Source organism: Narcine bancroftii, chromosome 5 (assembly GCF_036971445.1).
Source record: "Narcine bancroftii isolate sNarBan1 chromosome 5, sNarBan1.hap1, whole genome shotgun sequence".
Taxonomy (NCBI): domain Eukaryota; kingdom Metazoa; phylum Chordata; class Chondrichthyes; order Torpediniformes; family Narcinidae; genus Narcine; species Narcine bancroftii.
This window is the reverse complement of record NC_091473.1, coordinates 8,859,487-8,887,071: the sequence shown is the minus strand read 5'-3', so window position 1 is coordinate 8,887,071 and position 27,585 is coordinate 8,859,487. Positions and strand designations below refer to the sequence as shown.

Sequence of the window (27,585 nt, the reverse complement as noted above, 5' to 3'; positions counted from 1 at the left end):
TATCAATATGATCGAAAGGGTGCAGAAAAGATTTACTAGGATGTTGCCGGGTTTTCGTGAGTTGAGTTAGAGGGAAAGATTAAACAGGTTAGGACTTATTCCTTTGAGCAAAGAAGAATGAGAGGAGATTTGATAGGGATTTACAAGATTATTATAGGTGTAGACAGAGTGGATTCGAGTAGGCTTTTTCCACTTAGATTGAGGAAGATAAATACAAGGGGTCATAGTTTTAAGCTGAAAGGGGAAATGTTTAGGGGGAACATCAGGGGAAAGTTCCTCACTTAGAGAGTGGTGGGAGTGTGGAATGAGCTGCCATCTGGTGTGGTGAATGTGGGCTTGATATTGAGTTTTAAGAATAGATTGGATAGATGCATGGATGGGAGATGTCTGGAGGGTTATCGAATGGGAGCAAGTCAATAATGATTGGCGTAGACGAGAGGGCTGAATGGCCTGTTTTTTTTGTGCTGTAGCATTCTATGGTTCTAAATAAAGCAACTTTTGACTTGAGTTCTGATCTTCTGTCAAGCTGTTGGATATTTCCAGGCAACTTTGTCATCTTCTCGAAGAATCGTTGGGTTTTGAAGATGCTCAGTAAGACGTTAGTGTCCATGCAAAAAATTAGAGGCCCATTGAAAAGTCTGCTCTGAGTGTTGATGTTTGATTTTCTTTGGTTTGTCAATGCATTTGATTGTAAAATGAAGTGTCATCCACACTTAAGGCAGGTTGGGGTTTATTTTGATTCAAGGCGTGTAGAAGTTGTTGCCTAGACCAGGAATTGTCCATTTCTAATTTGCCTTGGGTGGTCCTGCTGATCCATCCCCAAGGGCATTTTGGTATGTGTCTCAGACACCAGAGCAGGTGATCAGTGTTGGTTTTATTAATTGCAGGATTTTAATGATAATCCAGGAATGACCTTGTCACAATAATTGATTCCAGCATTTGATTCTAGATTTACATCGTTAATCGGATTTAAATTTCCCAGCTGCTCTGATGGAATTTGAACTCTCGGCTGAATAATTGTCCTCCCTTTAACAAAGCAATGCTGTGCATTAAAAGAATATTAGTTGGCCTTTTGGCAAAGAGCTGGTATTCAAATGCAGTGAAATCCCTGTTATCCGGAATTCAGGCAGCCGGCAAAAAAATTGCAGAAAGTAAATAGGTGAAAAAATTGCCGCCCCTTCCAATTGGTTCGTCAGTCACACAAACGTGGAATCTCAGGCAAATGGCATCCACCAACTCCAGGTACTGGGGTGGGATTCCCGGTACTTAATTTACAAAGAGCCAGGTCTTTGCTTTCTTAAAGAAGCATGGTGTGGGCCATGGAGCAAAGCGTAACTAAAATCTCGAGGAGTGTGCCAAGGACAGAAGGAACGAAGAATAGATCACCTCAATGAAAATCATGTTTCTTTTGATCCAGTGAAATATTTTTCCATTCCCCGCACCCCCGAATCAGTGCAATATTTCCTTGCAGCAACTTGGTGTGAGAGTCCACTTTGTCACTTCATGGTGAATTCTCTTCTGCAAAGCTCCAAAAAAAACAACCTCACTTTTCTGGGTGAACACCTGTCGTTTTCAATGTGTCTGATCTTCAGTCTGTGAGCGTTTCCCTGTATTAGAGGAGCTTTATGGTATACCCAATGGGCTGACACCTGGTGTGCACGCCTCTCCAAGGGGTGTTCAATTAAAAATGAATGTTGAAAAGCAATTGTACAATGCAATTTAAAAGCAATGTTCCATAGTATATCTTAGACCAGTATTTTTTATTGTGCAAGTGAAGATTCCACTCTAAATAATCACCACAAAAAGGGTGGCACAGTGATCACAAATATTTTAAAATTAAATCTAAATTGATTATAAAGCTTACAATTTGGTGACCTCTGCAGTTCAGAAGGTCTTTGCCATACCAAGAGCTCCTTTAATAAGGGAAGGCATACCACAGCTTCACTGCAGTAATTCAGTGTGATTTATTTAAAAATATTTTTAAATTGATTCCAAAATCAGAAATAATGAGTTATTTTCTGTCTCTCGCTGTCCCTCTTCCCTTTGTCTGTGTGTCTTCCTCCAATCCTTTTCCATCCTTTCTGCCTATCCTGATTGGGTCTAATGGGAATCGTTCCCTGACAGTTTGTTCTACCGTATGTGGTTCTTCCAACACTCCCAACCAAACCACTCCGTGTTAATGCTACGGCGCTCCCAGCCACTGGGCACCCCACCACTGTCGCTGCCACAGCAAGGGCCACAACCATTCCTGCCACCCCATCTGCCATCCCTGGCACCCCAACTGCCACCCCTACCACTGTGACCACTACTTTACGGACCACAGCTTCTCCCATGGTGGAAGCCACGCCAACTGATCTGTCGACTACATCAGCTCCAACAATTGTTCCGACCACTGCAGCGATCACAGCAGCACCATCCGTGCCGTCCACCGCCGCCAGCCTCATCACAGTGGCAACCACTGATGCAACAGCAACAACCGTTGCTGAAGCCACTGAGGGGCGTGCCAGCAGTCTCCCCAAAAGCCCATCTGCATCATCGCCTACCGTTGTTACAGTGCAGATGTCTCCAAGCCCGAACACGGTGGTTGATGCTCTCGCCTACCAGACCATGGATGCTCCTGTTGCAACCACGTCAGCCTCTCCTTCAGACGTTATGGACCAGGATGGCATTCCTGTTGTCACCATAACTTTGCCTCCAGAACCTACCGAGTCCCCTTCCACTCGGTTGGCAGTGCCGACCGACCCCAGACCTGATGACCTGACCACCTGGGTTCCTTCCTTCTCCTCTGATTGGCTAACAAGAGAAGTTGGTGAGTGGAAGGAGCCAGATGTCTGGGTAGATACTGTCCAGGTTGAGAATGACACTGCAGTATTTTCAGCCGCTGCTGTGCTCCTATCGGGTGATGGAGATGTTGAGAACCCTTCTCCTGCTTTTCTCCACCTGTTCGGCTCTGAGGTGGACTACCACTTTGACCCTGGCTCTCCACCCTTCTCCAGATTGGTAAGTTAAGTTTGTTTTATAGCAGTCATCCTTGAATTTCGCTGTCCGAAAGCTAGCCATGCCTGCACAAAATTGCATATCATAACAGTATCTTAAGATATTTGCTCTCTTGCCCCAACTATAAATACCCAGAATATTATCCTTCTGTACGAATGTCATAACTAGAACATTGTAAACAGCGAGTTTTAAATGACTTGGGTGCATGAGGGTCAAAGCCAAGACACTTTTTAGTAAATAGGGATGGCACCAAAAATTTGGAGAGCAAAGTAGTTTGTTCTGTGACCTGTTTATTTACTAAAAAGAATTACCACTTTATCAAATTCTTCCCCATTAGAATCAAACACTGTAAACCAGTGGTTCTCCATCTTTTTCTTTCCACTCACATTCCACCTTAAGTAATCCCTATGCCATTGGTGCTCTGTGATTAGTAAGGGATTGCTTAAGGTGGGATGTAGGTGGAAAAAAAATGTTTGAAAACCACTGTTTTAATCATCCCTAATTGACTCGTTATATGCATGGTTTCAGAACTCCAAAGGAAATGGGCCAATTACAATTATTCTCAAGCAAAATATTTCAGTAACAATTGGGTCTAGAGCAGTGATTCTCAACCTTCCCTTCCCACTCACATCCCACCTCAAGCAATCCCTTACTAATCACAGAGTACCGATGGCATAGCGATTACTTAAAGTGGGTTGTGAGTGGGAAGGAAAAAGGTTGAGAACCACTGCTGTAATCCCATGAAGAATTTCCAGAACATTATCAAACTTGCTCAGAAATTGTTGGAATTTAAGATGATACCTAGTGAACTGATCATATTTCTGAGGTTAGATATGTCAGAATTGAATAGAAAGGTTGTGGTGCAGGAAAGCCCTGGGAACACATCCATGAGAGATGGAAGTGTTGTTGAGGGATTGTGCCTGCAGCTCCCGGGCAAGTGGATTTACTGGTTCTATTCAGGGATTTTCACCAGTTTGCTCTTTGGCTCATGATGTGTGCTTGTGATCTTTACATAGGGCGATGAGGGTGTGAACAAGGGACCTCTGGCGTGTCCCTGCGTGGATGACGTTCAAGGTTCGTCTCTGCTGCCAGTCAACGTGGAACGAAAGATCACCCTTACTGGCCAAAACCTTCACTTTTTCCAGGTGACTTTTTTTCGATTCTTCTACTGTAATTGGACAAAATTTTAACCCCCAAAAAATTGCTCACCTTTCTATTTATTCTCAATAAAGAGTTCAGACATATTTCTAGCCATGGATTTCATCTGACCTGCCGAATGCCTCCAGAAATTCTTTGATTGTTGTAACCTGGGTCTCACCTTGATATAGTTGATGTTGGACTAAGATCTAATGCATTGATCCAAGTTGTCACTCTTGGTTTACAGAAACACCCCTTCTGGGGTGTTAAATACTACACTTCCCTGTTGCATCTCGCGAGTGACTGGTATTCTTAGAGGTCTGCAAGAATTGACAGAATAGGATCAAATACAGAACTTCTCTCAAGTTTTATTCACATCCTGGCAAGAATAAGGAGAGAAAAAAAAGGGCTGTTCTGTATCTTGCTGCAAATCCCTTGTATTGGAGAGGAAGAGAAGTGAGTGAGAGTTAGGAAAACTGAAACCCTCATCATTCTGAAACAGCAGCGGGGGAACATGGTCTCATTCATAGTATAAACTGCCGAGACCCCGATCGCAAGTCTTTGAGAGTTACATTTACTGTTTCCAGTAGCCTTGAGCGAGCTAAAGTCCCATGAAAGTGGATTCTATATATTTGCTTGCAGAGTAATTAAGGAGTCAAATGCGATTACAGGGCTTTTATAGTGGTGTTTTGATTCAGATTTTGAATCCAAATCAGAATTTATTGTCATAAACATGTCACGAAATTCATTGCTTTGTGGTAGCGTTACACTGGAAATATTGTTATAAAATTACATTTTAAAATAAATTAATTAGAACAAAAATGAGAGTACGGCAGTGTCTGTGGTTCATTGTCCATTCAGGAATCTGATGGCAGCGGGGAAGAAGCTGTCCTTGTGCCGCTGAGTGCTCGTCTTTAGGCTCCTGAACCTTTTCCCCAATGGTAACAGAGTGAAGAGGGTCTTTGAGGATAGAGGCTGCTTTTTTAAGGCACCGCTTCTTGTCGATGTCCTCGATGGAATGAAGTCTGATGGCTGTGATGTTACAGGCTGAATTAATAACCCTCTGGAGTTTATTCTTGTCCTATGCATTGGCACCTCCGTACCAGACAGTGATGCAACTAGCCAGAATGCTCTCCATGATACACCTGTATAAGTTTGCAAAAGTCTTCAGTGACATATCGAATCTCCTCAAACTCCTCACAAAGCATAGCAGCTGGCGAGCCTACTTTGTGATTGCATCAGCTCGGAAGCCCCTCAGAGATGTCGACACTCAGGAACTTGAAGGTCTTAACTCTTTCTACTGCTGACCCCTCAATGGGGAATGGATCATGTTCTCCTGATTTCCCCCTGGGAGCCATCTATCCAGTTGCTAGCTCCAGCTATTAAATCCTTTTAGAAAAAATCTTTGGATCATTGAATCTGCTGTCAGAATACGCAAGTGAACAAGAGTTCAGGCACAAGGCTTCTGAAATATGAGGATCAGTATGTAAATCCTTCACCTAATTCAAGGAGTCGAGGACTCTTCCTTTGTCACATCTTCATGAGAATTTTCCTTGCTTTGTCTTGAGAAGATAACACTTATGCAGACGATCACTCTGTGAAACACACACGCACTGTGTAAATGTTTACTGTAATAGAGTGCATGGCCTTCTGACTTGGCTGTTGGCTTTCTCTCTGTTTCTGTTGCCTGCAGGAGCCAGAGGGGGAATACGAGTGTGTATTTGTTATTGAGGGTCGGATGGTGGTGGTGGAGGCGTTCGTTGAAGGTGATGACAATGATCCTATGTTCTACTTCATCACTTGTCAGGTGCACCAGGTAACAATCGCAGCAGCCCTGTGAAATAGTCATGCAACAGTAAGCTTGGCGACTTATGTCAGATGAGTGCCTGAACCCATCATCACTGTTCAATGCAAGTCAAAACACCACAAATTCACATGCTGCCTCAATACAACTGACAAACTTGTTTATTTAAAAGTGCAATTTGTTCACCTAACCCTGGAAAATTTAACTCTGCAAGAGCTTGTACTTAAAAGACCATTGGGTAAAGAACTGGAAACTAAACCTTTGCAATCCCCTGTACAGAGTAACAGCACAGAGTCTCCCACTTCACTCAGTAGAGCTATCCTTACAGGCAAGGTGTTGTCCCGCATGATTATCTGGGTCATTACTCAATATTATTCTGAAGCCAGCCGTTAAATAAGGTTTTTAGACTCCAATATCAGGAAAGTCACAGAAAAAAATTAACACAATGACTGCCTGTGTGGTCGTTCACACTGGGCACCTTTTTAGACTGGAAGTCCCCAAGTGCAACAGTCCCGGCAGTTGGACGTGTAGAAGAGTGATGCAAATTTTTCCGGTACAATTTGCACTGCAGGCTTCCTCCAAAAAGTTGTAGGGATCCTGTAGGATAAATCACGGTGCAGGGATTGACTCAAAATTCCTGCATATTCCTTTTTAGACTGCCAGCGTCACGGAAAAATTCCTTAATTGTGCCGTTACGTGCCTACAGTTTATTACCTGAGGAAGCAACAGTGGCCCAGTGCAGATGACACTGATTGAATTAAAATGATTTCTTATTTGGCATTGAACAGTGTGCCATATAATTATATCCCTAACTTATTGCCTTTAGCCTGCAAAACTGCCTAATGGTGCTTCAGAACCATCCCGCTACACCTTCTTGCGATCCTTTGTACAATTGCACATTGTTCAGTTCAAGTTCATTATCAACTAACTGTACATAAACAACCCAACGAAACACTGTTTCTCTGGACCATGGTGCACACACATTGCACAGATCATAATAATTACATATACACAGAAAGATATAATTTAAAGTTGTTACGAGCCCAGAGAACCCCAAAACCCAGCAGCAATGGAAATTCACCAAGACAAATAGTTGTTTAAACAAAGGTTACTTTTAATTTTCTTTAAACATAAAAACAGGGTCAAACTTTAACATAACTTAACCACCTTCTAATTCTAAGCGAATGTGAATAAGTTCAGAAAAGTTCTTTGCTTTAATAGTCCAATCATTCACTTCTCCAAGTTCACCGGTATCAGGCAATTCTCATACTGTGCACAGAATTTAACATTCATGAACTTTCACCAGGTGCTTAAAGGTAAATGGTTACTGCTCAGGAAGGTTCTTGTTGGTTTCAGGGAGAGATTTGTTGCTCGTTGGACATACACAAACTGATTTCCTCTGATGAGTGACTTCAGTGTCTTGCCGAAGAAGCTTGCCCCATCATGGGTTTTCCAAATGATAACCTCTTCTTCCAGGTCACCAGAGTTCCTCTTGTTTCCCTTCTTTCAGGAGAAACGCTGTAGCCAGGCATTTCCTCTTGTAAGGACTAAAAGGGCTTTGAACAGACTGAACTCAGAACTCACAGCCCATCTTCAAAATGGGATTTTCAATAAGCTGCCAGCTTGCTATGTTGCAGCCTCAAAAGCTACTGCAGAACTCTCTCTCTCTCTAAAAGAGATATCCTGTTTGATCTTTCCTCTCTCTCTCTCTCTGCTTGTTTAAAAAAAACCTCCTCCCTAGGCTCCAAACCCAATCCTTGAAAGATCTTTATCAGCACTTAAACCTGGACTTTCATTTGCACATGCTTTTGAAATTCTTTCCAAAGCAGTTCCATTGTCTTTGCAAAAATCACTGGTCCCTGAATGTCTAGTTTCAGCAAAGCTCTTGCATTTTAAATGAGATGTGTTTTGTTACTCTGTTTGTGAAGTGACCTACACTAAACCCCCACAATCTATCTCTTTTAATATATATAATATAAAATATAATAACCCATCACAAAGTAAATATGTAATAATATTTTGGGTTGATTCACTCAGTTACAGGATACTGTTCATCAGTCTCACAGCCTGCGTGAAGAAGCCTGACAGTCCTGATTTTGATGCTCCCGTACCTTCTTCCTGATGGTAGTGGGTCAAAGAATCAGTGTGTTCCCTGTCCAAAGTTAACACCTCATTGAGCATTTGTGATCATCAACCCCATGGCTTTAATTGCGGCGAGTACCCTCAAAGATAAATGGGCAGAATTGATGTGTGAACCATCAACTTTGTTCTGACATTGAAGGGACCCCTCCTCCCCACACCCCACATAATCTTGCTTTGTTCTCTTTTTGGATAGCCGTAGACCGATTTGCCTGCTTCTAACATTTTCTGCTTGTAAACGGAACTCTCCACCAACTACCCGGAGTCACTTTCCAAACTTTGCCGTTGCAGTATGCCTACGCTACCCTCCAACAAGAGTACAATGCAACTGTGTACGTTCAACGACGACCCAATTATCGAGTGGACAGTGTGCACAATTTGCTCAGTAAGTATTTAAAGTGTCTCTTCAGTTTTGTTTCCTTTTGTCCTGCTCAAGGCTTCATCACTCATAAAAAAAAAAGTCAGCGCACACCCTGGCGATCACGCGGCTTCTGTGATTGAACCTGTTGCCAGTGTGACCAACCAGACCTGAGGCAAAGTGGACCATTCCTGAGTGGTGACTGAGCCACGCAGATGGAACCCAAGGCCCTTGAAGTTTTTCTAGCTGCTTTTATCAGACTTTTAAAACAACTGTCATTGAGTTAAAGTTTAAAAAAAAATGAATTGACTTAAAAATACAGGGTCCTTATGAGATGAGCTGCTTATCTTTTCAGTTTGTCCAGAGCATTTTAATGACTGTAACTTAGTTAGATGTGGATCTATCTGAGGGACCTGCTATGAAATATATTTGGCTGCACTGCTCAAGATGACCTGGGAATGCCCCCGAGACCACCCCCCCGCCTGCCTTCTCCTGACTTGTGCATTGAAGTGCACCGGCACAAGAAGCAAGAAGTGATGAACTCGCTCCTTGCAGGGCTTCAGGTTGAATGTCTGCATAATCGGGGGGGGGGGGGGGCAGTGCTGCTGGAGTTCACTGGAGTGCAGCTCCGGGCACCTCAGGGGGCCGCTCCTGGCACCTCATGGGGGCCGTTCCGGGCACCTCCTTGTCGGCGTTTTTGGTGAGCTGCGGCACCTAAAAAATTAGCACTGCACCCCTGCGCATAATCCATCCTGACATTGCAAGTGAATGACAACCTTTGATCAGAAGCGATATGTCGCCCCAGAATGTGATCGCTGATCTGCTGAATAGTCTCAGTGCTCTGTTTTTATTTAAGATTCCTTGTATCGATTCTCCTCCAGTGTTATGTGTTTCTAGCACTCATGCTGTGTGAAGTTTGGCTGGCTGACTGGTGATGTACAATGGCAGGTTTTCTGGGCTGCCCATCTGCTGTTATAAAGATGTTATATGGTGAGCTCTCCACTGGCCATCGTGACAGAGGTACAGCAAAGAAGAGGAACAAGGACTGCCTAAAGAAATCTCTTGGTGCCTGCCACATTGACCACCGCCAGTGGGCTGATATCGCCTCAAACCGTGCATCTTGGCGCCTCACAGTTTGGCGGGCAGCAACCTCCTTTGAAGAAGACCGCAGAGCCCACCCCACTGACAAAAGACAAAGGAGGAAAAACCCAACACCCAACCCCAACCCACCAATTTTCCCCTGCAACCGCTGCAACCGTGTCTGCCTGTCCCGCATCGGACTTGTCAGCCACAAACGAGCCTGCAGCTGACGTGGACATTTACCCCTCCATAAATCTTCGTCCGCAAAACCAAGCCAAAGAAAAGAAAGACAAACAACTCAAGGAGGCTGAGTCCCAGTGTGCATAGTGCAGGCCACTGGCTATATTTGCTGCATAAACTTAAAAAAAAAACAAGGTCAATAAAATATTTACATACAGGCAGGTAATTTAAATATGGCCCACATCACCTGTGTAAACTAAAACCCTGTGAGATGCCGATCTTTGGATATTAATGGAATTATTAACAGAAATGGTAAGTGATTCCAAGGCAAAAGAATAGCCACGATCTGGACAGAGCGCCAGCGACCGGGACTGGGGTTCAAATCCTGTAAGGAGTTTGTATGTTCTCCCGGGGGTGTAGGTTTCCTCTCACCTTTCTAAACCTACTGGGGGTGTAGGTTAATGGGGTGTTAATTGGGCGGCATGGACTTGCAGGCCAAAATGGCCTGTTACCGAGCGGTATGTCTACATTTAAAAAAAAATCTTCATGAATGATGCCAGAGGCAAGAGGGGATAAGACTTTGACCTGTTTTCCTTTTGTAAATAATTTGTTGTGAATTAATCTGGATTTTTTTTAAAATGTGAGTTTTATCTCTGCACAATGTCAAGAAAGAGGAGTTAGATATTTTGACAGCACTGTATTGGTGGCTAGTTTTTCCGAAACTTGCTCATTCAGAGCTGTTGAGGTCATCGCAGCTGCATGGGAGGGAGGTGAATGCACATGAGAACATAAGAAATAGGGGCAGGAGTAGACCATCCGGCCCATCAAGCCACCTCATGTTTGGCCCTGGCCTGTTTTCCCAGCAAAAATAGTGTAGAGGTTAGCACAATGCTATTACCGTGGCGATAAGGAGTCCGTACGTTCTCCCTGTATCTGTGTGGAATTCCTCCAATGTCCCAGAGATATGTGGCTTTAGTAGGTTAATTGGTCACGTGGGTGTATTTGGGAGGCGTGCGCTCATGGGCTGGAAGGGCCTGCTACCGTGCTGCTTCTCTAAATCAAATTAAAATTAAATACTGATTTTTAATTTCTATTTTTTAAAGAAGCATGGCAATTCCGCCATCTTGTGGGGCTTTTATGTCCGGTCCTATGGCACTTGGTAAAATTAGAACGAGATGTTATTTCAGTTAAATTTGTCTTTATAGTTCTATTTTAATACTGCTACTTGGGAGGTACCACGGCACAGACTCTGGTGCTGTAGCCTCACAGCTAGTGGGACCAAAACAGAGTGTGCGCCTTCTCCCTGCCACCCTGTGGATTACCTCAGATGTAGGTTGGCAGGTTTGCTTCTTCTGTGCAGGTGAGAAGCAGCTTGTGGGGCAGAGGAAGGGAATGTGTACAGAATAAAAGGAGTTGCTGCAGGACGAGTGTAAATGGCGGTCAATACAGACTCGACGGAGCGATGGACCTTTCTCCATGCTACATAATCCGATTGATGTTTCCAACATTGTGATTTTTAAAATTTAAATTTAGACACACAGCATGGTAATGGGCTATTTCTGTGCCGCCCAATTTACACCCCATTGACCTACACCCCTGGTATGTTTTTGGAAGGGTGGGAGGAAACCAGAGCCCCCGGGGAAAACCCACGCAGACACGGGGAGAATGTACAAACTCCTTACAGACAGCGTGGGATTCGAACCTCGGTCCCAATCGCTGGCGCTCTAATAGCGACGCACTAACCCCTACGCCAACTGTGCCGTCCCAAGTAGCATCTCCAATTCACGTTGCAGGTCTTTGTAGCTGCTTTCAAGCTGAGTCACTGCTGTGACGTGAACTGTGAAAGTGGCAGTTGTCTGGAGAATGTTCTCTCTGCGGGCTATTGTGTGAAGACGACTAATAGTCTGTGATTTCCACCCCCACCCCACCTCTGTATAGTTACCCTGTATAACTGCTCTGTGGATCGGACAGACTGCAGCCGTTGTCAGACAGCAGACACCAAGTACTCGTGTGTGTGGTGTGGAGGAGGAAAGCCCAGCTGTGTGTTCAAGGAGTTGTGTGTGGACGGTGTGGAGCAGACTTGCCCAGCTCCAGTCATCCACATGGTGAGTTCGACCACCCCCCACTCCCCCAGTATTGTCCATTCCTTTGACATATTGAATTGGGTGATGGCTTTCATATGCAGTTACTATTTGCCCAATGGTAAATAGTAATGTGGCCAGGTATCATTGAGAACTCCCTAAACTCAGGGAATTGCTCACAAGTGTTTTTTCAGATTCAGATTTATTGTCAGAGTACACACATGACATTACATACAGCCCTGAGATTCTTTTTCCTGCGGGCACCGCAGAATTACTACTAGTTGGTTGTGCAAGAAAAAGTACACAGCTTAAAACATATAAACAATTAAAAGAACTGTAAACCGATAATGAATATAAACAAACTGTGCAATACAGGGAGAATAAATAAAATCTATAAAGTGCACATGTAAGAGTCCTTAAATGAGTCCCTGATTGAGTTTGTTGTTGAGGATTCTGATGGTGGAGGGGTAGCAACTGTTCCCGAACCTGGGGTTGCGAGTCTTGTGGCACCGATATCTCTTTCCTGATGGCAGCAGCGAGAACAGAGCGTGTGCTGGGTGATGTGGATCTTTGATGATTGCTGCTGCTCTCCGACAGTAGCGTTCCCTGTAGATGTTCTCAATGGTGGGAAGGGTTTTGCTTTTGAAGTCCTGGGCTGTGCCCACTACCTTTTGGAGGGCTTTACACTCAGGGGTACTGGAGTTGATAGTGATGTAGCTGGTAGGCACACTTTCCACCACACTTCTGTAGAAATTTGCCAGGATTTCTGTATTACGGAATTCTCCGCAAACCCCTGAGGAAGTAGAGGCACTGACGTGCTTTCTTCATGATGCTATTAGTGTTTGGCTCAGGAACGATCTTCTGAGATAGTAATTCCCAAGAATGGAAGAGTAAGGACTCTTGTCTCTGTCAGTGCTCCTGCAGACTCTGCAGTTACCACATGGCAGTGTGTCCGTAGGGAGGGAGGTGTGAAGCGAACTGATGGCACATCCTCCCATATTTTGCATACCAGTAAACTGCAGGTGCAAACACTTCAGAGGAAGGAAAGGGGTTTTCATTCCTTCGGGGGACTTCCCAAATAAATGTGTTGGCATGAAGTGTGAATCTACTGACATGAAGTGAGCTGAAATTAGTCCCTTTGGAAGCAAAGAAGGATGTGTGGAGACTCGTCAAATTTGCACAAAATTTGGAGCGGTTTTGGCAGTGCACTGGGAGAAATTGCTTCTGCTGACAAAAACCTTGCTGAGCAGAGGAGACGGAATCCAGATAATTGTTGCTGCAAAAGCCAGGGTGGAGAGGATGTTGGTTTTCTTCCAGAATGTATAATTTTTATTGAGAGTGCATCCTCTGAAAGAGAGGGGGAAGAGGATTTTCGAGGAAAATGTGAAAATGATTTGTGGATAAGGCTGTTCAATGCTCTGAGGAACGGGGAGGGAGAACTAGGAAGATGCACAGAATAGGCCCTTCAGCCCAACGTGCTTGCGCCAACCAACTTGGGATTCTGGGCTAATTCCATTTGCCTCCATTTGGTGCCTATCCTTCCAAATCTTCCCTGTGTGCTCTGTTGTCATAATTGTACCCGCTCTATGGCTTCCTCTTGCTCCTCATGCCTGATACTGACGTCCTGTGGGTGGATATTTGTCCCTCGCGTCTTTCTTGAATCTCTCAGAAAGAGTAGTTGACAGTTCTTTCAGACACCTGTCAAAAATCCATTTCTGATTTCTGTTGCGTTTTGACCAAATCCATTCTCCTCTTCCCAATTCTGACCATTATTCCCCAGTACTCTGCTGTTCCTCAAGCACCTGAACAAAGATCTGATGGCAGATCTTGCCTTGGTTCTTGCCTTGGTTGACGTGGACTATTTGTCTTCGCAGATTGAGCCTGTGTCAGGACTGCAGGAAGGTGGCACCATGCTCACCATCATCGGTTCAAACCTAGGCCAACGATTCGAGGACATCCAGGACATGGTGACAGTCGCTGGTATCCCATGCCGTGCTGAGCCGCTCAAGTACGAGGTCTCTACCAGGTCAGTCCGTTACTCTTGTGATTCAGAAGTCCTAGTGTGGGGGTATGCCAAGAGGACTACTACATGCCACGAGGACTACTACATGCCACGAGGACTACTACATGCCACGAGGACTACTACATTCCTGATCAATCCAATATTTGTTGAATGTCGTCGTTCATTCACGGGGTATGGACATCACAGGTACGGCCAGCACTTGATGCACGTTAAAAGTGCCGGTCGGTGGCGGGAGACCACCCTGAACCACTGGTGAAGGAAGTCCCAAGGTGCAGTTTCTTTGGGCCATCTCGGATTTAGATCCAGTGGTGAAGGAGCTGTGATACATTCCCTAGATAGGATGGTGTGTGACTTGCAAAGATCCGTCAGGTAGTGGTGTTCAGATGCTTGGTGGTTCTGATTTATTTTAGATAATGGAAGTTATAATTTTGAAAAGTGCACCAGCATGTTCCGAGTGAGCTGCTGGATCACTGTTTGTAGACAGTGCACACTTCAGAGCAGGTGCACGGGTGGTGTTGGGGGTGAATACTTCCAGTGGACCATGAAGTGCCAACCAATGCACTGCATAAAGGGTACAGGTTCCATTATTGTTGCGTAATACTGCATTTAGAAAGTAACATACATGAAATTCTGTAACTTTTGTCTGCAGTAAGGCAGACAGAGAGTCTCCACTTTGTCCAGCACCCCTACAGCACCTGGTGTTCCTTTGCATAGTTCGGAATATCATGAGTGTTGGATCTGCATTTAACTGTACAAGGTTGAAATATTCTATTACACTGGTAACATGTGCCATTTTAAATGGTAGAAAGTCACCCAAGTACAAAATTAACACATCCCCTATTTTGCATTGGACACAAGTGGACACTTACCAGGCACAGTGAAGACTGGAGCACATGCAAAACCATTGCGCACGATATCGAAAAAAAATTTCTCTTTATTAAAATTACAGCTAGGATTTTTCTCCACATATCTCAGCTCAGCCTGCACTGAAGAGCTAGGTTAAATGTTCTAATTCTAATGGTCAAAGCTTAATATGTCAGTTCCAATGGACTTCAGTGCAAGTGTATGGTTTTTCCAGAAGGGTGATTGAATTGGAAGGATTCAGTCACCAAAATACCAATGAAAATATTTCAAAATCGGAATTAAAGATTCAATTTATTGTCATAGTATTACATGAAATTCCTTTTGCCTGCAGCAAAGCAGAGATTCACCACTGGCAGGAATTGCCTAAACACCTTTTACAGTCAGACTTACAGTCAGAGAGAGAGAAGCAAAAGAGAGTTCCCCCCCCCCCCCCCCCAAGAGACACCGAGTGTCCATAGATTCATCTTCAAGGCAGCCACACAGAGTCCAGTTCAAACCATTGGCAACCCAAGCTCCAGATCTGAACCTCCAATGCAGTCAGGAACCCTTAAGCGCTCTCAGCATCTCCTAGCATCCCAGTTCCGATACCTGATACACCCTCCAGCCAATTCGAGTTAGTCTCCAGCAATCTGCAGCCTCCAGCAACCCATAGCTTCCTCGCCTCGAGTCACCAGCAGCCCACCGCTGAGCCCCCTCTCACTGGTCCGCTGCTGTGGTCACTGTCCCCACCTCTCCCTCTCAGACGGGGTGGGGGAGGGTGACCTTCCCATCCGCTGGTGTCCCCCAATCCTCCGTTTACCCGGAGTCTGCAGCCCCTCGCAGTTGCTGCCAATTAATAGGCACCGCCATCTTGGGCACAAACCCACAGTCACGGGATTTCAACTAAAACCACCGTTGGCTCCCTCAACCGGCCGTTTAAAGCCTGTGCTGAGACAACAGCAGTCGACTGGGTGGCTGGGCCCCACGGGAACGCTGCATCTCCGCTCCCTTGCTCCCCACGGCCCACACTACAGCAGCTTCGGCAGAGCCACTGCTGACTAAGTATTGTGGTGCGCTGTTGGCCAGAATCAGACACACACGAGGTAAAGACTGTACAACAGGCTTTAATCCACAAAGACTTCCACAGAGCCAGGCTGGCTGTGGCTGCAGCAACTCTGTGTGAGGCCTCGATGGCTGGCACAGGCTTATATCCCAGAGGGTGATCGACACCCGACCGGGTGGGGCTTGATCCATTCAGGCCGACTAATTGACAGCCGGCCAGGTGTTGTCCTGTCCCCTTACACTCCTGCAGGTCCAGAGGTTGCCCCCTGCAGTAGGCTGGAGGTGTACCACTACAATTTTGCCATATGGGAAGTCATTGACTCCTTGTGATTCTACAATAAGGTATGTTTGAGAAAATGCACAGGGACTTTGGAGCTTAAAACAAGGTATGACATTTTATTTGATATCTCACTTCAAGTGCTCACTGTAGTCATTATTCCTATATGATCTGGTATCAACCAACAAAGCTGAAGAAACTCTGTAAGATACAAGGAGAAACGGAAGATTTGAACAAGTGATGTACTGTTGCGGGGGCTTATTTTGGACGATGAGAAAGGGAAGGGCCTTCTAAACCCCTCGAGGTCACAGCACAGGTTGATAGGATAGTTAAGAAGGCCTATGGGATGCTGAGCTTCATTAATAGTGGGATTGAGTTCAGGAGTAGAGAGATCATGTTGGAACTCTACAAATCTCTGGTGAGACCACATTTAAGAGTATTGTGTTCAGTTCTGGTCACCTCATTACAGTAAGGTTGTGGAAGCTATTGAGAAGGTGCAGAGGAGATTTGCCAGGATGTTACCTGGATGGGGAAACAAGTCTTATGAGGCAAGGTTTGCAGAGCTGGAACTTTTCACTTTGGAGCATAGACGGACAAAAGGAGACGATAGAGGTCTATAAGATTAGGAGAAGCATAAATAGGGTGGACAGTCAGCGCCTGTTCCCCAAGGCAGGATCAGCAAACACCAGAGGACATGCATACAAAGTGAAGGGAGGGAAGTTTAGGGGAGACATCAAGGGTAAGCTTTTTTCACAGAGAGTTATGGGTGCCTGGAATGCCCTGCTGGGGATGATGGTAGAGGCTGAAACATTGTGAGCATTTAAGAGACTCTTAGACAGGCACATGGATGAAAGGAAAATAGAGTTATGGGGAAGGGAGGGTTTAATACTATTTTAAGGTAGGAATATATGGGTCAGCACCACATTGAGGGCCGAAGGGCCTGTACTATGCTGTATTGTTCTATTACCTATTTGATAATGCATAATATTCCTATCGAAGAGAAGTAGGAGAGTTTTGCTGGCTATCTGGGCCTGTGTGCATTGTTGTAAAATTAGAGGGGATTTTGACTGATCAATGAGGTACATGATCGAACCGAGCAAAGGAAACTCAAGGGCCTGTGAATGGCATTGAAGTACCAGAGACTTGTAAAGGACAGTTGAGACCCAGCCGCTTAACTTTTGGGATGACACTCACCATTCCCCAGCCCAGTGGTTCAGAATATGATATTAACACTTGTGCATCTGGAGCTTCATGTCAGGGCTGTATTTAGCAGGCATTGTCAGTCATTGATATGGTGTGGATCACCTCATCGGGGACTATAATTAAGTCAGTTTCTTGTCCACATGTGCAATCCTACCACAGTTCAGCTAAGAGTGATGGATTTCTCTTGCAGGATTGTTTGCTACACTGCAGCCAGCGAGGAAGAAGTTTCCGGCCAAGTCAAGGTGGAAGTAGCTGGCGGTGATGGCAGCAGCAGTTCGACACAGCTCTTCACGTATCAGGTCAGCATAAAATTTACTGAATTTTCATTTAATGGCATTTAAATTTATTATTATCATTGAATCTTGAGGCTTTTTTTTGCAGTTTATGAAGGGTTTGTGGGAAGTATTGTAACCAGCGAATACATACCCGTGCTACAGATCCAACACCCGCAATGGGCTAGAAATATAAGCACAAGCTGAGCAGTAACTACATGCCTTGCGGACTCAGCATGAACTGTGGGAAGCTTCCCGATAACAGTCCCAACAAGGAGACTGATGAAGCATCGCTGATAAGCTCATTGACTTCATCCACTTCCACCCCGACGTCAAATTCACTTGGTCCATCTCTAGCAACACTCTCCTCGATCTCTCTGTCTCCATATCAGGAGACAAACTCTCGACAGACATCTTCTATAAACCCACCAACTCCCACAACTGCCTCGACTACACCTCCTCACACCTTGTCCCCTGTAAGGATTCCATTCCATTCTCGCAATTTCTCCATCTGTGCCATATCTGTTCCCAGGACGAGATCTTCCATGCCAGATCGTCAGAGATGTCCTCCTCCTTCAAACAACGTGGCTTTCTCTCTACCACCATCAACTCCACACTCACCCGTATATCTTCCATTACCCGCACATCTGCCCTGGGCCCCCTCCACCCCAAGGATAGGATGCCCCTTGTCTTCATCTCCCGTCCCACCAGTCTCCGCATCCAACGCATCCGTCTCCGCCATTTCCAACACCCACTACGTGATCCCACCACTGGACACATATTCCCCTCTCCTCTCCCTAACCCACTCCACAGGGACCGCTCACTCCATGACTCCCTTGTCCACTCCTCCCTTCCTACCAATTGTCCCCTGGAGACCTATGACCACAGGAGATACTCCACTTGCGCCCACACCTCCTCCCTCAGCACTATTCAGAGCCCCAAACAGTCCTTCCAAGTGAAGCAACATTTTACTTACTGCAGGGATCGTCTACAGCATCCGGTGCTCCTGCAGTGGTCTCCTCTACATCGGAAAGACTGGATGCAAACTGGGGGATTGCTTTGTTGAGCATCTTGGTTCTGTCCACCACAATAGCATGGATCTCCCAGTGGCCACCCATTTCAATTCCCCATCCCATTCCCTTGCTGACATGTCTGTTCATGGTCTCGTGCACTGTCTGACTGAGACCACCCACAAATTGGAGGAACAACACCTCATCATCCATCTGGGCACCTTCCAACCGGATAACATTAATATCAACTTTTCCTAATTCCCCTAGCTCTTGCTCTCTCTTGTTCATGCTCTCTCTTGTTCATGCTCTCTCTTCTCTTTTCCTTCTGTCACAGAGCCACAATCAATTCTCACCTCTTCTCTTATCATATCCAATAGCATCTTTTGTTGGTCTGGACTCTTGCCCCTGCAATCTTGTCTTTATTTTGACTCCTTTCTGTTCTTTGCTTACTCCTTGAAGGGGTCAGGCCCAAAACGGTGTATATATCTTTGTCTCCTATGGGCGCTGCAAGACTGGCTGAATTCCTCCAGCATTTTGGTGTGTTTTTACTACAATCCCAGCGTCTGCAGACTTTCATGTTTCACTCCAGCAAGAAGTCTACCCAACCCAGGAAAGTCTGCAGTCACTAGCTCAGAAAATCCTGAGAATACCCCGATTATAAGCCCAGCAGAACCAGCACCAGCCCACCTCCACAAATGGTGCAAGGCAACGCCAGCTGTTGAAAGACCTGCCCATGGGTTGAGTAGGTAGGCCACCAACCTAGGAGATGTCCTGGGATACAAGCACACCAGCTCGAGCAACAAACTAAGTCCACAAGCCCAGCAAATGGAATGCCAATGCAGACAGCACCTCCAGCTGCAAGTCCAGCCAGTGTACTGAGTTTTATGGAGACCTATGAATTGAGGTCCACATATTTTGCCCTGGCCCTCTACAATCCAATAAATGCAAATTTTCCAACTTGTTCAGCTTTAAATAGCAATCAGAGTGAAGCAGAACTCCACCAATTTCACCCAGTGTTGAGATGAATTTGCTTCCTTACTTGCATCAAAGACAATTTATTGGGGAATTATTGGCCACTTGCAGATGCCAGATATGCAAATTTTCCGGTTGCCTGAGATTCAATGCCTAACTAATACACCTGCATTAAGAATAAACAATTTAAAAGACAAAGGACAGTGCAAAATCTTAAGTAATTTGAAACAAAGTCAGTATTGTAGACCTTAATTATTTAAGGTTCATTTAATCAGGTAATTCAACTTACAAAATTTAAATTCAAACCCCGGTCATTGGCGCTGTAACAGCATTGAGATAACCACCATGCTAAACATACTGCTGTCCTAAATAATCTGTTGTACCCCCCTTAGTTTACAGATAAAGCCTTAAAATGTACTTGGCATACTAACCAGGATGAGGATCTACCAGGGAAACACTTTGGGAGTGTCGTCACAGTGGCAAGCGGCGTCGACAAGCTCTTCATCCTGGGGGCCATCATTTTATTCAAACACAACTTTATTGAAACTCTATTCAAACAGCTGCTACGGACAAGGCACTCCGCTGGCTGAATGTTCTCTTCCACCTTCACCAAGGGATTATGTGTTGTTTCGGAGAGCATTTACAATGTTAAACTTCTATTTAATGCTTTTATTTATATATTTCCTTGTTTTTTTTTGCCGATTGCTTGGGGTTGCCGGTTGCTTGAATTCTGGATACCAGGGATTTTACTGGATATGGGTACATGCTTGCCAGGACCTGCTTTACAAATCATTAAACAGCCGGTGTGGTTTTCCTGTTCCTCCAGAACCCAGTACTGGATTCCATCTCCCCATCTCATGGTCCCAAAGCTGGAGGGACATCTCTTGTCCTCAGTGGTGTCAAGTTGCTGACTGGCAGGCCAAGTGACGTGAAGGTCTTTATCGGCGACCTCCCCTGTCTCATGTAAGTATTTCCTTCGGGGAAGCAGGGAGCCCTTCCAGGGGAAATATTGTGACACTGTGATCTAATGTGCCGTGTTAACAATACAAGAGGATGCAGACTTCTGCTCTTCCACCTTTCCATTCAGATTTACTATCAGAGTACATACATGACTTCACATACAACCATGTGATTCTTTTTTCTGTGGGCCAAGAAGAATTACCACTTATTGGTAGTGCAAAAAAAAAAGCTGTACTCAATGTACACAAACAAATAAAGAAATGTAAACAAACTGTGCAACACAGAGAGAAAAAAAATCAATAGAATGCAAAGGTCAGAGTCCTTGAATGAGTCCCTGATTGAGTTTGTCATTGAGGAGTCTGATGGTGGAGGGGTAGCAGCTGTTCCTGAACCTGGTGGTGTGAGCCTTGTGGCACCTGGACCTCTTTCCTGATGGCAACAGCGAGAACAGAGCCTGTGTTGGGTAGTGTGGGTCTTTGACGATTGCTGCTGCCCTCCGACGCAACGTTCCCTGTAGATGTTCTCAATAGTGGGGAGGGTTTTGCCTGTGATGTCCTGGGCTGTGTCCACTACATTTTTTGGGGCTTTACGCTCAGGGGTATTGGTGTCCCCCTACCAGACCGTGATGCAGCCGGTCAGTACACGTTCCATCACACAGTTGTAGAAATTTGCCAGAGTTCATGGTGTCATACCAAACCTCCGCAAACTCCTGAGGAAGTAGAGGTGCTGACAAGCTTCCTTCATGATGCCATTAGTGTGTTGGGTCCAGGAAAGAACGTTACCAGCTAATTTCATCAAGATGGATTTTGTGAGTGTGTGTTTAAGCCATAGCATGGGAACCTCTGAAGGAAGCACTTGGAGCCCATCCAGCAGAGATCACAGAGTAGGAATTGCTATCATTTATCCAGTAGTTTTTACTGATCCCCAACCAATGGCTTCTGAGGGTAGTTTCCATATCCCTATTGATTGCTCCAGTCTTCACTGCACTTGAGCTTGACATATTCTTAGGCTACCTGTTTAATTCCATAACAGGCCCTTCCAGCCAAAGAGCCCATGCCACCCAAACAATCTGCAATCCCCATATGTTTTTGGAGGGTGGGAGGACCCCCGGAGGGAACCCGCGCAGACCCAGGGAGAACATCCAAACTCCTCACAGGCAGCGCTAGATTCGAACCCGCTGGAAAAGCGCTGCGCTAACCCCAACGCTAACCCTGTTGTGAGAGCTCAGTCAATACCTCCTCACACAGTGACCAGTGACTTCTGATCCTTTGCTCATTTGTGCTGCAGACTGAAATGAGATGTTCTGGTGACCTTCATTCTTCAACTATTTTTGTTTGTTGTTGTAAGGTGATCAATGTGAATGTTTGCCCCATGACACTGCCGCAAAACAACGAATTTCATGACTTGTTCACGACAATAAATTCTGATCTATATTCTGATTGTGTAACAATAAGCAACATTTTTGCGGATTTACTGATTTACTCTGTTGACATGAGCTCTCTTAGTTAAAACTGTTTAATTCTCTCTTCCCTAACCCCCCCACCCACCCCCGCCAATCCCCGGGCAGCTATGCTGAGGTGGAGGATCACCACATCCAATGTTTCACAAGCCCCTACAATCAGACTGGAAATCTTCACGTCACCGCCATGTACGGCAATGTTCCTAAGAGACTGAATCATGTCTTCTATACCTACACCGAAGATCCAAACATCACCGTTGTACGACCGGACAAGAGTTTCCTGGGGTGAGATGCTTTTTTCAGATGAGAAGCCAAGCCATGTTATTTTTCACAGAAGAACCAGTGCCCATAATTTCCTCACCACCTGTCAAGGTGTTGCATTGGTTCCCCAGTGGCCAGTTGGGATGTGTGCCCAGCCCTGATGTTGCCCGAGTTTGCCTGGCATGAGAGAAAGCCTCTCCATAAACACCTTGTGCCTGCAAACAGAGTAACGAGATTGGTCAAGTCCTGAGCAGGGTTTGGTGCGAGATTATGGGGGAAGGATCCTTGCTGAGCATGAAGAAGGGCTGAGACAAGAGATGTTCGTGGATGATTGGCGGAGTTGGCTTGACCATTGGTTCAAGCTCAAGTTTATTATCATCTGATTATACATGTAACCAGAACAAACAGCGTTTCACCAGACCACGGTGCAACTGCATGGCGTGAAACACGAAAGTCTGCAGTTGCTGTGATTGTAGTGAAAAAGCATTAGAAATGCTGGAGAAACTCGGCCATTCTCGTAGCGTCCATAGGAGGTAAAGGTAAGTTACAGATACTTCAGACTTGTGCCCTTCCTCAAATCAGATTTCAGATGCCTCGAGGTATGAGTGGAAAAAAAAGACAGGTCTGAATTCAAGGCTTGGGGGATTAGGGGAGGAGGAGGTGTTAATTGGATACGTGAAGAAGAAAGGTGGGAATCTCATTTCTTTTATACCCTCCCTCCATCTTCCCCTTTCTCTTTTCCTCTAGCTCTCTCTATCTCCCCTCTCTTTTCACAGAACCAAAATTAATTCTCACCTTTCCGCTGATCATCTCCAATTCACCCATTTTGACTGTTGGTTCGGGCTTTTCCCCCTCCCATTCTGCCCCCTTCTCTCTCCAGCCTTTAATTCAGATGCCTGTCTTTATTCACTCGTACCTTGAAGGGCTCAGCCCCAAAGCGTCAGTAATATATCTTTACCTCCATTGGGCGCTGCGAGACCGGCTGAGTTCCTCCAGCATCTCTTTGTCTTGACATTTTTTTAAAAATTACATGCATGCATTCATGCAGCTTAACTTAAATAACTTAAAATAAAGGTGCATGAATATTTGGAATTAATTCCTCGATTAAAGAAGACTTCACCATCTCACAGCCTGGGAGAAGAAGTAATTCCCGAGCCTGCCAGTCCTGATTTTGACGCTCCTGGGCCACCTTGATGGTAGTGGGTTAAAGCTGATGTGTGTCGGATGGAAGGAGTCATCCATAATTCTTTGAGTCCTATTTAAGCAACGGTCCTGGAGACTGTCATCAGTAGAAGAAAGGGAGACCTCTGTGATGATCTTGGTTTGACTTGTAGTCCAATGATTTGGAGCTACCCTGCCGCCACACAACGATTCAGCCAAACGGTCCATTCTCTATTGTGCACTTGTAGAATGTTGTCAAGATGGGGGCGCTGCCCTCCTCAACATCCTTAGATGGTGGGTGGGGTGGGAGTTGATGAGTTGCATTGGGGTGATGTGGCTGCCAGGTGATTGGGTATTGGGTCGGGGCAAGTTTGCAAGTTTCAGGTGATGGGGGTCCGTGACGAATGAGAACTAGTAAGTATAATAACACGAGAGTTCTTCACACCATAGCTGCTCATGGAGCCCCACAACTGTGTGAAAATTTGGTAGTTGTGTTTAGTTACGAGGGACAGGTTGCAGAGGTGGGGGGGTGGGTGCTACTTGTGACCCAGAAAATTATTTCTAATTTATTGTCAGAGTACGTACATAACATCACATACAACCCTAAGATTCCTTTTCCTGTGGGCGCGGCAGAATTACCACTAATCGGTCATGCAAGAAAAACTGTACACAGTGTAAGCATGTAAACAAACAACTGTAAACAGATAACGAATGTAAACAAACTGACTGGCCAATACAGAGAATTTAAAGAAGAAAATCAATAAAGTGCACAATAAAGAGTCTTTAAATTAAGGAGTCCCTGATTGATTGAGTTTATCATTGAGGAGTCTGATGGTAGAGGGGTGGCAGCTGTTCCTGAACCTAGTGATGCGAGTCTTATGGCACCTACGCCTCTTTCCTGATGCCAACAGCGAGAACAGAACGTATGCTGGATGGTGTGGATTCTTAATGATTGGTGCTGCTCTCTGACATTCTCAAAAGTGGGGAGGATTTTGCCTGTGATGTCCTGGGCTGTGTCCACTACCTTTTGGGGGGCTTTACACTCAGGGTATTGGTGTCCCTATACCAGACTGTGAAGTAGCCGGTCAGCACACTTTCCACCACACCTCTGTCGAAATTTGCCAGGGTTTCTGGTGTCATACCAAACCTCCGCAAACTCCCGAGGAAGTAGAGGCACTGCTGTGCTTTTCTCATGATGCCATTGGTGTGTTGGGTCCAGGAAAGATCCTCTATGCTAGTGACTCTCCAGAACAAAAATCTGCTCACCCTCTCCACCTCTGATCCCCCAATGATCACTGGATTGTATACCTCTGGTTTTCCCTTCCTGAAATCAACAATCTGCTTAATAAGTAGGGGAAACTAACATAAAAAATCACCTATTTTAATTTTTTTTATTTAGAGATGCAGCACAGTATCGGTCCCTTCCAGCCCACGAACCCATGTCACCCAAATGCACTAATTAGCGTTCAAACCCCCAAAGGTTTTTGGAGACTTGGAAGAAACCTTTGCATCTGGAGGAAACCCACGCAGGCACCAAGGGAACGTACAAATTCCTTACAGGCAGTGCCGGATCGAACCCAGATCACTACCACTGACCTTGCTGCCCATAGGATGGGTCCCCTTTCTCAGAGGCGACGCAAGACTTCCTAAAGTGCACGCAGCTCTGCCAATGTCACATTTCTGGAAGTGCGACTGCAATTCCTGAGAAGACTGAAGTGGACAAAGTTACTGGCCACCAGATTGTCAACCTTCTACAGGAGCTCTATTGAGCCGGCTACATCACAGTACAGTACGGTTCCTGCAGAGAAATAGATCAGAGGTCAATCCACAGGACCATAAGAGTGACAGAAAGGAGCACTGGGTCTCACTCCCCTCCCCCAAGCGACGTAATCTATCGGGATCGTTGTCTGAAGAGGGCGCGCAAAATAATTGAGGACCCTGCACACAGCATCTTTCAGCTGCTCCCCTAGGGGAAGAGATACAGATCAGAGCCAGCACCACCAGGCTGAGGAACAGCTTCTTCCCACGGGCAGTGAGATGCTGAACGACCAAAGGGACTGCTCACACTAACCATCTGAGACTCTCATTTGTACAAAACAGTATTTTATAGATAAAATACTTATCCTGCATATGTATTGTTGTCTGGTTGTGCGTCTGCATGTTTTTGCACCGAGGACTGGAGATTGCTGTTTCGTTGGGTTGTACTTGTACAATAAACTGTGAACCACCATTCACTGAGCACTGCTGTCCCCTCCAGCCCTCCTTCAGTTGCTCTCTGTTTTCCTGTCCACTCCCTCACTGAAAACTTGCCCAACGATGACAGAAATACGCAGTTGGAAACTTGGAAATTGAAGTTTCTTCCCTGGTATCAGAGGGAATAGATACAGCTGATGATTGTGGAGATGTTTTTAAAAAAAGGGTCGGAGTAAAGCCTCACCGTAACCTCCACCTATTGAGAGTAACAGGAGAAACTTGCATCTAGATAGCGCCTTTCACAGCCTCTTTTGCTCATCCTGCATTTTCTCCCAATGAAATTTTATAAAAATTTAGATATGTAGCACAGTAACAGGCCATTTTGGCCCACGAGTCCGTGCAGCCCAATTTACACCCCATTAACCTACACCCTCCGGTACGTTTTGAAGCGTGGGAGGAAACCAGAATCCCCCGGGGAAAACCCAAGCAGACACGAGTAGAACATACAAACTCCTTACAGACAGCGTGGGATTCACACCCCGGTCCCGATCGCTGGTGCTGTAAAGGCTTTACACTAGTGTCTACAGCAGCACGGTTGGTGTACCAGGGGGCTCCGGTTTCCTCCCACCGTCTCAAATGTACTGGCTTGTAGGTTAATGGGCTGAAATGGCCTGTTACCGTGCTGTATGTCTACATTTTTAAAAATTTCATTGGGAGAAAATGCAAGATGAGCAAAAGAGGCTGTGAAAGGCACTATCTGGCTCAGTAGGTGTTCTTGCCAGTGGTGCAACTATGGTCGTTTGTGATAGCTCCGCTGGTTGTGGAGGTGATGTGTTGGCGGGAGTTCGTCGGAGACTTCGTCAGGCTAGCCTGGTTGAAGTTCCAACATGTACTGTTTCGGCTACTAATGGCAGTGCTCAACCTCTCCGGCGCCAGCATAATGTACACAGGAAGCAGGATGATGGTGGAGAATTCCCTCGGTAGATAGTTTGGGATGACACTTGATCGCCAGATGTTCTAAGTCAGTGGGGGCAGGATTGAGACATAACTGTTACGTTTTGAGCACCGCGATGAATTGATGATGAGGCAAATGCCACTGGCTCTGGTTTTCCATGACTCCAGGGGCCAGACCGCGCAGTGGAGGGTGAAGCCCTCAAGCTGCCGCGTCGTGTCTGGAATGCCCTTGTTCACCTGTGTCTCGGTGAAGCACATCACACAGTCCTCCTTGATGACCCTCCGCTGCTCTTTCAGTTTATTTGAAGACTGTGCCTAGTCCCCCATTCTGCGTCCTCGTGGCCCGTGCGCTGGCTAACTGAATCGCCTGGGGTCCATCGGAGTTTGCCGTTCCCAGCAATTGCCAAGTCTTCCAACCTGATTAATACAATGTTACGTTCGGGTGTTTTGGTTCCTGTGGCTGTGGGTTCAAGCTGTAATAGAATATTTGATGATTCCCATCAGAGCTACATGCAGAGAGTTGCCATTGTAAGGTGCCATCTTGTTTTTTTTCATAATTAAGACCAACTATCCTGTGATCTGTTTCAGTGGAGGCAGAGTGATCAGCATCCAAGGACAAAACCTGGATGCAGTGCAGGCACCACAGATGATGGTCCAGTTACACTCAAAGCAAAGGCGGCGAAGATCGATCAAGTTACAGTGCTGGCGGAGGAAGAGGAAACGCAGAGTGACGAAGGAAAACAGTTGCACTGATCGGAGTTTACACAAGGTGAGAAGATCTGGTTCACGTGACTGGTGAAGTACAGGCACCAGAGGTGGGATGTCTGGACTGGGCAGGTACTCCGGAGTAAGGTGATCACAATCCATTCGAGATCAGCAGTCAGGCAGGGTTTCCGCAGGGCAGCCGAGATCAAGACCGGCAAAGGAAACTGGCAATCACAGTGAGGCAGGCACAGTCAGTAGGAAGACCTGGAGCTGGGTGGGCACAGTCAGCGGGAGGACCTGGAGCAGGGCAGGCACCGTCGGCTGGAGGACCTGGAGCAAGGCAGGCACGATTAGCGGGAGGACTTGGAGCAGGGCGGGCACAGTCAGTAGGTACAGGCCGCAGGAGAATCTGGAGCAAGGTGGGCACAGGCGGTGGAATATGTTGCATAAGCAG

The 27,585-nt window shown here is 45.8% G+C and overlaps 1 protein-coding gene across 14 annotated transcripts in view; it reads left to right on the top strand.

Moving 5' to 3' along the window:
- LOC138763089 (plexin-B1-like) overlaps nucleotides 1-27,585 on the top strand; it is a 300,451-nt gene that overhangs the window by 219,965 nt on the left and 52,901 nt on the right. For 13 of the 14 annotated variants that reach the window (XM_069936701.1, XM_069936698.1, XM_069936695.1 and 10 more), the window contains 10 exons: nucleotides 2,125-3,000; nucleotides 4,014-4,142; nucleotides 5,828-5,950; nucleotides 8,369-8,462; nucleotides 11,634-11,800; nucleotides 13,651-13,802; nucleotides 17,375-17,483; nucleotides 20,265-20,401; nucleotides 21,966-22,142; nucleotides 27,015-27,195. In XM_069936701.1, the coding sequence (XP_069792802.1) occupies nucleotides 2,125-3,000; nucleotides 4,014-4,142; nucleotides 5,828-5,950; nucleotides 8,369-8,462; nucleotides 11,634-11,800; nucleotides 13,651-13,802; nucleotides 17,375-17,483; nucleotides 20,265-20,401; nucleotides 21,966-22,142; nucleotides 27,015-27,195 (2,145 nt within the window). The remainder of the gene's footprint in view (nucleotides 1-2,124; nucleotides 3,001-4,013; nucleotides 4,143-5,827; nucleotides 5,951-8,368; nucleotides 8,463-11,633; nucleotides 11,801-13,650; nucleotides 13,803-17,374; nucleotides 17,484-20,264; nucleotides 20,402-21,965; nucleotides 22,143-27,014; nucleotides 27,196-27,585) is intronic. The other variant, XM_069936705.1, reaches the window with a different exon arrangement.